The 9,811-nt window shown below is 36.7% G+C and overlaps 1 protein-coding gene across 1 annotated transcript in view; it reads left to right on the forward strand.

Annotated features, from left to right (window-relative positions):
• Positions 1–9,811, forward strand: part of MGAT4A (alpha-1,3-mannosyl-glycoprotein 4-beta-N-acetylglucosaminyltransferase A) — a 115,653-nt gene that overhangs the window by 35,256 nt on the left and 70,586 nt on the right. The window contains exon 3 of the mRNA XM_032877706.1: positions 7,865–8,088. Coding sequence (XP_032733597.1) covers positions 7,865–8,088 — 224 coding nt within the window. The remainder of the gene's footprint in view (positions 1–7,864; positions 8,089–9,811) is intronic.

Here is a 9,811-nt window from a genome sequence, read left to right on the forward strand (position 1 = left end):
AACAAACACAGCAGAAAAGGTGGGGATATTGCAGGGTAGATGAGGGGGTGGGTAGTGTGAATAAAATGAAAGAAGAAAGAGGTGCGAGATATGAAGTTTGTGGGTGAAAATGAGAAGTCCAGAAAGAAACACAGAAGAATTTGAAAAGGGTTTTGCTGAAGAGTGTTACGGGAGAAAGGTGGAAAATAAGAAATAAGAGGAAAGTAAAGAGGGAAGAAGAAAGCATGAAATAGATCATAAAAGAAATAACCAGATCTAGTGAGCTACAGAAGGGGGACATGATGTTTGTTGGTAGGGCTAATTCATAGTGAAGGATTGGCTAATAGTCAGTGTTCTGCCCTTTTTTTTTTTTTTTTTAAGATTTTATTTATTTGACAGAGAGAGATCACAAGTAGGCATAGAGACAGGCAGGGAGCGGGGTGGCGGTGGGGAAGCAGGCTCCCCGCTGAGCAGAGAGCCCGACGTGGGTCTTGGTCTCAGGACCCTGAGATCATGACCTGAGCCAAAGGCAGAGGCTTAACGCACTGAGCCACCCAGGTGCCCAGTATTCTGCGTTTTAAATAAAGATGATTCTAATGTAGAATATAACGCCCGCCCTGTTTTGAGCGATTCTTCATGGGAAAAGACATACTATTCTATCTTCTAGAATACAATTTTTCCTTTGGGGACAAAGCACTTCTTTGGAAAAGCATCTGCTCATAAGTTTAAGTTCTCAGGGAAAAGAGTTCGTAACTGTCTAATATTTACTCTGAGCTCCTTATAGCTTGTTGAATTTTTAAAAATTGGGTTTGATAAAGTCATTGTTGATATATTTTGAAAGGAAAGAATGGTTATAAACATATGGCTAAGTATAGTATAGTAAGCATTATCCTAAGTTATGTAGTTTACTGTTTTTCCATCTCCTTTCACTATGATAATGGAATTTGGGACTTCAGGATAATTGCTAAGAAGCGATTTCCCTGTCCTCAGAGAACTCAAAGAAAATTATTTGTAGCTATTTAGATTAAGAAAATATTTCTAGGAGTCTGTTGTAACAGGTATATGCAGCATCATTTGATTATCTTAAGGGATTGTGCTTTATAAGGTCAGTGGATAAATTTTAACTTATTAAACCTCTACCTGGAAGTCTCTTTTAAATGACATTGTTAATGATTATATTTCTTAGGGGACAACTTGCAAATAGTGATTTTATTCTAGAACACTTCTCAACTGTAGCTTGTCTGGTGGTATTCATTCACTAGTTGGAATTCTGTTTTGTAAGCATAGTGAAAAGATTATGTAAGAGAACAAAGGAATTTTATTCATTGTTTTATTTTAAATGCAGTATATGGTTCTGTATATCTATGAACCACATTTTCCCTTTTGAGTTTAAAAGGATGCTGGTCTTTTCTAATCCATGCTTGTATGATGGATCCTGAGTGGAATATTCCAGAAACAAGGAATGATTTTGATAATTCTTCATAATTCTTAAGCAGACTTTAGAAATAGGTGTCCACTGGATGTTTTGAAATCCCTCTGTGCTCCAAATGTAATCTTGAGGATTATGTCCAGAACCTTCTGTCCCTGGATCCTTTAACATGTAAGCCAGAGAGAGGAGAAGCAGCTAGTAGAGAGTAGAGCAGAGCTATACAGATTTCCCGGCTGCTTCAGTCTAGACCTAGTTTGAGGTCAGTATTGGTTACCTTAGTGCTGCTCACTGATGTCTAAGCTTCACCTTGGAGCTTGTTTGAAAAAAAAATTTAAGAAGCGTGGGGCAGGGGCAGAGGGAGAAAGAGAATCTTGCCCAGGTCCCATGCCCAGCATGGAGCCTGACATGGGGCTCAACATCACACCCCTGAGATCATGATCTTACCCAAAATTAAGAGTCAGACTCTTAACCAACTGAGCCACCCAGGTTGCCCTGCTTGTTTAAAAATTCTTAAGCACCATGTCATACCTACTGAATTAAAATCTCTGGAGGTGGGGGTCCAGAATTTTGTTTTAACAATCTCTTCCAGGTGGTTCTTAGGCACAGGAACATTAGAGAATGAGATACCTCATCTTGTTTGTAACTTTTAGCTATATCCGTTCTAATTAGAATTGTCTGTTCAAATCCCATTCAACCTGTGTCATTTAGAGTCCTGCTCACTTGTCTTTTGGCTTTTCTAGACTAGTTCTTCTAAACCCTTTCTGAATCCAGTTCTTTTTTTTTTTAATTAACATATAATGTATTATTAGCCCCAGGGGTACAGGTCTGTGAATCGCCAGGTTTACACACTTCACAGCACTCACCATAGCACATACCCTCCCCAGCAGTTCTTTTATTTTTTTAAGAGATTTTTAAATGAGAAACTGCCCATAATTTCATCTGGGCCTTCTTTTTTAAAAAAAAATGGTTGTCTAAGAATGATGAATATGAAGTGAAATGTTTTTCAAAGGCCATGACTTCCTGAAAAGTAAAGCTTGTTAAATTGTGGAATCTATTTCTGAGGGATCTCCTCCTTTCTATCTATCTATCTATCTATCTATCTATATATTTAAATATTTATCTGTGTGAAATGGTTTGTTGTAGTACTAAAGGACAGAGGGGTAGACCAGGCTATTTATCAACATTCTTCTCAGTGTCAGAATTTTATTGTTTAATATATTTTAAAATAAAATTTAAAAGTGGGTTTAATTTTTGGTAATTTTAGTTTTAATATAAAAAGCTGGTTTTTAATGGTAGCTCATAGAATTCAGTAGTGTCCCCCACATCTTGCTAATAAAGAAGTACTGTTGCTTGAAAAATGAAATTTTTTGTTCTGTTTTTATATATTACATATTGGGTATTAGTTTTTATTTTTGTTAATTTTTCATCTATATTCATGCATTTTTAAATTAAATTGTTGGGTCCAAAGCTGTTTTTTTTAAATTTTTGAACCACATGAAATTGACATTTTTGTAAAAAATGATCAAATATCAGCAGTTTCATATGGGTCAACCTGATAAGTCTTTGAGGAACCATAGGTACACTTTTCCCTGGAAAACTGGCTTGATTATTTGCTTGGAAGGAATTAAAGTGATTTCTTTGGAAATTTTGTATGTTTCAGAGTCTTAGGTTCATGCAGCATGATTTGTACTTTCATTGTCTCATCTGGATATATAATTTTCTACAATTAAAAAAAGTTAGATTCGGTCTACAATAAAAACAAAACAAACAAAACTAGACATTTCCTAGTAAGATGATAGTATGAGTTCCCACACAGTTTCCTCCCAATCCCCCAGTAGAAACTGATTTAAGTGATTAAAGAAAAGCAAAAATAAGAATTATGTTACTAATGTTGAAACAGAGAATCGTCAAACATGTGATCACTAGTTTGATCTGGGATGATCTATCACTCTCCTTAAGGGAGCAGCATAATACTATGGGAAATATAGGTAGAGAAAATTCTAGAAATCACTAGTGAGCCTGTGTTTGGGTAGATGACAGAGGATAGACTGCATTCCAAGGGGGGCTGTGGGGAAATTATATATAACTCTTCTCTGTTGAGAGGAGCCAATAGTGTTCTGTGGTATCCTGGCAGGTCTAGCTAAGGGCTTTACCACGCATACTTTAATTCATTGACCTGGCATTCTAGATGGAGTACAGACTTGCTGTGATGTCTGGAGAGAACCCTTTTAATATAGAAATATGGAGTTAGAAACCAAGGATGGATGTGAGAGATGGGAAATGATCCATTTAGAGCCCTCTCATAGCTGTGGACTTTGGGCTAACAGCAGCACTAGCATCTGGGCTGACAGGAAATACTTAGGGCTTTATCCAGTACTCCATGGGCCCAAGGGATCTTTTCAGGAGCATGGCCTGGCCACCTCAAAGCAGATCAGTGTTTTGGAGTAAGGGCTGGGGACATTTCTCTGGCTGTAATGGTTACTCTCCCTATTTGGTGAAGCTGGCCAAAAGCTTCCTTTGGGAAAGTGGTTTCAAGAAAGTACCAAGAAAATGCATAGAAGGACACAGAGACTGCTTTCAGGTCCATATCCCACCCAATCCAGCGCTGCTAAAAGACCTAACCTGTATGCCTTCTAGTCCTAATTTAAAAAAAAAAAAATTTTTTTTTAAGTTTCAAATGAAGAAGAGTTACAAGGGCAGCACAAAATGACTTTATAGATCTCACCTCTTATGACTATTTTGTCTCTGTCACCTCTCTGAGATAATTTGTTTCTTTTCAGCACTATTTGGGTATAAATTACAGAAATCATGCTTTTTAATCCCTAACTAATTTAATATTTATTTCCTAGGAACAAGGAATTCTGTAAAATACTTCAGTATGAGAATCTAACTTAGGAAATTTAACTTTGGCATAGTATCTTGTCTTTAGCCTATATTCTGTTATTTTTCCCCCAGTAATGTTCTTTGTAGGGTTTAGCTTTTCTGGTCCAGGTTTCTGCCCAGGACTGTGTTTTGCATTGAGTTTTCATGGCTCCTTCAGTCTCTTCATCTGTGGCAGTTCCTCACGAGCCTTTTGTCTTCGATGACTGGTGACTTTTTTTTTTTTTTTTTTATAGTACGAGCTTTTTATTTTGTACCTTGTCTCTCAGTTTGGATGCGTCTGATGTTTCCTTGAGATTAGATTCAGATTATGTACTTTTGGCAGGAATGCCACAAGGATAAGGTGTGTCCTCTGTGCCTCACATCAGCAGGCATGTCATGTCCGTTTTCTGGTTGCTGATGGGAACTTTGATCACTTAAGCAAAGTATCTACCAGGTTTCTCCATGGTAACGTAAGCATATTTTTCCCTTTGTAAGTAATGAGCACTTTTTGGGGAGATACTCTGAGGTGACATACATAGCCCTTTCATCAGCACACTCTCACCTGCTGGTCTAAGCATCCATTTTTGATTTTTGCCTGAATCAGTTATTTCTCTGATAGCTGCGAAATGGTGATTTTTCCAACATTAATCATTCCTTCTTCATTTACTAGTTGGCATCCTGCTATAAAGAAACCCATTTCCCTCATCTGTTACTATCAGTATTTGTTTTGTGCTTAAATTTGTCCAGGATTTGGTCAGGAGCCCCTCAGGTACCTTGCTGTGCCCTTTTAGCAAGTCCTGTGGTGGTGGTGGTGGTGGTGGTGGTGTTTTTTAAACAGCGTTTTCTTATTTTATACCAGATTGTTTCAGGTTCATCTTAAACTTATCCTCCAGAGAGTTCTAATTCTCTTTTGGGTGGGTGGTGTCAAGAAACCACAATCTCAGCACTGCGTGACTGTTCGCGAGAGGATTTTAACTTGCTGAAAGGGAAGAACTGAAAGGACTGTTCACTAGTGTTGATTTTGGACACCGCCTGCTTGGTGTAATCGGCTCTTGTCCACGCTTTCTGGACCTGGCAGTCCACAGTGTTTTAATTTCTATAGACTTCCAGTGTTTTCTGATCTCAGAGCGAGTTCCCCTTTATTATTTTTTTTTCTCTTTATTTTATTTATTTATTTGACAGACAAGATCACAAGTAGGCAGAGAGGCAGGCAGAGATAGGGGGAAGCAGGCTCCCTGCTGAGCAGAGAGCCCAGTGTGGGGCTCGATTCCAGGACCCTGAGATCATGACCTGAGCCAAAGGCAGATGCTTAACCCACTGAGCCGCCCAGGTGCCCTTTTTTCCCTCTTTAAACAGATTCTCTCCTCTAGGTGAATTTTAGGATCACATATAGAAAAGTCATATTCCAAAGAAGTTTCATTATTTATTTGAAAGGTATTGAACTGAATTTATTATTTAACTTAGGGTAGAATTCATTTTTATTTTTAAATTTATTTTATTATTATAATTATTTTACAAGTTTGAGACTTCTCACTTAGGATTAAGCAATGATTTCATTTACTCTTACAGGTGTCAGTAAGGGGTTTGTAGTTTTCATCACATGAATCTTGGGTATCTCTTGTTACAATTGTTACTGTTTTTGTTAGAATATAATTGTTGATAGTTTCGTGTTTGTGAATAGCATCTTTTTTGACATTTCTTTTATTTAATGAGTTTATACATATGGACAAGTGCCTAAACTATGAATGCATAATAATGAATTTTATTGGGCCACTACCCAGGTCAGTCATTAGGACCTTGCTGGTTACCTGGAAACTCCCTTTATGTCTGACCTAATTACAGCCTGCTTTGTCGTTCCTTCCCTCCTAAAGCCAGCAAGTTAAGGGGCAATACAGCTGTTTACATGCCTGTCATTGTTCAATATAAGGAAGAATGACAGTTAAGCAGGGTAGACTTTTTTTTTCCCCCTGCCACAAAATTCTGAAGAGATGTTTACTGTGTGGGCTTTTGTGTAAGGGACAAAGAAGAACGTAATTGCCTGTTTTTAAGACTAGCTTTATGAAACATGCAGATTTATTTTTTGTAAGTCTGTTTCTTATTGAGTCTATCCTTGAATAAAGCCGAGATAATAATATTAAGTAAAAAGTAGTCTTTCTGAAGTGTGTTTTGTTTAGATGTCAAAATAGTAGCCTACCTAACTTGATACAGAAGTTGAAAACCATTGTTAGGGTTTCTCTTAGTTTAATGAGGTTGTGGAAGTTACTCCTCCTACTCCCATAGCCTCAGCTATCTTTCAGCATTGCTGATCGTGATTAATGAATGCTTTTTCTCCCACCATCCCTTAGATTTCTATGTCAGGTTCTGTCCTTAGGGCTCTTCTCACTCTGCGCTTTGTCTCTCTGAGCCGGTTGTTTCAATGCCTACATTTATCCTCATAAAATCCACTTTTATTTACTAGACCAGGTTTTCCTGACCTTTGATTCTCTCAAATTAAAAAAGGATGATTTTTAACGGGGGTCATCTCAGTTGATTTTACATCTGCCTAGTAGAGTTTTTAGGAGTTTTTATTTTAGGAATTTGGCCAAAGTCTGGCCTAGGGAAATCTTGGCAGAATAGGAAGTACAGAGGAAATGGCCTATGGAAATATATGATTATGCTATAAATGGTAATTTATTATTAGATATATTATCATCAGTTTCAATACTTTATCTCTCTCTTAATACAAATAAGGTCTTCTTCTTTTTTAAGATTTTATTTATTTGACAGAGCACAAGCAAGCAGAGAGGCAGGCAGAGGTAGAGGGAGAGGGAGAAGCAGGCTCCCTGCTGAGCAGGGAGCACAATGCGATGTGGGGCTCCACGCGGGGCTCGATCCCAGGATCCCGGGATCATAACCCAAGCTGAAGGCAGATGCTTCACCAACTGAGCCACCCAGGCACCCCACAAATAAGGTCTTTATAGTTGTTTGAACCTTTTGAGAAATGATGTTAGTATTATGCTTGAAGTGTTAATTCTAAAAACTTTCATCCTTTTATCCCTGTCTTTCCATTGTTAAGTGCTAAGATGAAAGCGCTTGCATTCTTACAGATATGAAGAGCAACAGATGAACATAGGGGAAGGAAAGGAAAAGTAAGATAAAAACAGAGAGGGAGACAAACCGTAAGAAACTCTTAACTTTAGGGAACAAACTGAGGGTTGCTGGAGGGGAGGTGGGTGGGTGTAACTGGGTGATGGGCATTAAGGAGGGCACTTGATGTAATGAGCACTGGGTGTGATATGCAACTGACCAGGATCACTAAATTCTACCCCTGAAACTAGTAATACACTCTATGTTTACTAACTTGAACTTAAACAACAAAAAAAAAAGTTTAAAGCCTCAGGGGGGAAAAAAAATTGCTTTCTAATGCTAAGAAAAAAAAGGAGCATTACATTAGTGCAGGCTTTGTTATATATAACTGGTTGGGGCTCTTTTTTATTTTCAGTTCTGTAGCAATACACAAATGAATATCTTTCTGGAAAAATGTGACTGTAAAAATTCTATTCTTACAGTTTTGTTTTTTTTAAATACATTAAAAACTTCTGGTTTTGCTTCTAGAAAAACTGATTGCTTATCAACGAGAGTTTCTTGCCTTGAAAGAACGTCTTCGAATAGCTGAACATAGAATCTCTCAGCGCTCTTCTGAATTAAATGCCATTGTACAGCAGTTCAAGCGTGTAGGAGCAGAAGCAAATGGAAGTAAGGATCCATTAAATAAATTTTCAGGTACAAATGATATTTTTAGTTTTATAAAAATTATTATTTTCAAAGGGTTACGTGACGTAATTTATTTGAAAGTCGTGTAAAGTAGCTTATCAGCCAGCATTTATTACTGTTTTCAGAGAGAGACATCACACAAACCTTCGCTATCATGGTAAATTATAAAACAGTTGTGATTAGTTACTCACTTTGATTTTAAGAGAGTAACGTAATATTGATTTAGATTTCAGTTGGATCAATTTCACCGACAATAGCAAAAAGCCAGATCTTTTAAAAGCCATATTCCAAATGAGATTAAAATTTAATTTTGTGTTTTTACATGTTTATGTTGTGACCTGTATGGGCCTCAGATAGACTCTGGAGAACCTTTGAGCTATTTGAAACAATTAGTACTCTTATCTCTGACTTAGAGGAAAAAAATATGATTTTATTACAGTGTGCACTTTTGGGGGTATCTGATCTGTTGCTTCTCTGACAACTTGTGGTTAGAGTAAGATGAGTGACAACTGTCCTCTCTCTGTTTCCGTGTTTACATTAGTCCAATAATTAAATTGACATGTGTATGTAATCAGTTGCCTCAGAATTTGTGTAGTCTTTCAGGATTAATATACTTTTTCATTTAGCAGCATCTTTTCCCATCCTTTATTATTCATTCCTCTTGTCTTAGATTCACTACCTGACCTTATTTTAAATTTTCATGCTCCATGTTTCTCCTCCTGATTGTGAAATGTGTGATATGGCACAATAACACTTAAAATTATGGAATGGGATAGATAATAAAAAATAAAGCACCCATAAGCCTGCTGCCAGTTGATTTCTGCTAACATTTTTTGTTTCCTTCTAGTCTTTTTTCCACTTATGTTTTTCTTCAAAATTGTGATTGGGTGTTAGAGCCGCATTTTAACTTTTGAAATTAGGCTATTAGTATTTTACTGTGTCTTTGAATATTCTTCAAAAATGCCATTTTTATTGGCCATATGTCAGTTAACCATATACTATAATGTATTAAATATTTTTCTAATATTAGGCAAACAGGATTTTCCTATATTGTTTTTTCTCCCCAATTTCTAACTCTGTGATGAACATCTTTGTGTATAAATTGGTCACATTTCTGGTAGCCCTTATGTTATTTCTTTACATTATAATTTCCTTAAAGACAAGGATCTATGTTTTGATGGCTTGTTCATTTCTAAACACATGACACAGTGGCTGGGACAAAATAGATAATCACTAAATATTTGTTGCATGCATAAAAGTGAAATTCCTAAAAGGGAAGTTATTGACTAGTAAAGCAGACATGTTCTAGGGTTTTTGATGCTCTTCTGAATAGCTGAAACATGTATCGCATTATCACCAGTATTTAATACTATTATCAACTTATGCTAAGTTGATAGGTTGAAACTAGTGTCTTGTAATTGATAACTGTTTCTTTACTTGTGAGATTAAGTACAACAGTCATTTGCATTTCTTTTGTGAATTTTTGATTCTTGTCATATTTTTAATGGAGTTTTCATATAGTTTTGCATGAAATCTTCGAGGCTTTAAATCCTTACTGCCAACTTCCATATTTAAAAGGTTAAATTAAAATAGAGTTGCAACTGTAAAACAATATTGCCTACTAGATTGAGTTTTTTTTTTTTTTAATTTTATTTTTTATAAACATATTTTTTTCCCCAGGGGTACAGGTCTGTGAATCGCCAGGTTTATACACTTCACTGCACTCACCATAGCGCATACCCTCCCCAATGTCCATAATAACCCCACCCCCCCAACCCCCCTCCCCCC

The sequence above is a fragment of the Lontra canadensis genome, unplaced genomic scaffold, assembly GCF_010015895.1.
Source record: "Lontra canadensis isolate GAN:19392208 unplaced genomic scaffold, GSC_riverotter_1.0 scaffold61, whole genome shotgun sequence".
In the NCBI taxonomy this organism is placed as follows: Eukaryota; Metazoa; Chordata; class Mammalia; order Carnivora; family Mustelidae; genus Lontra; species Lontra canadensis.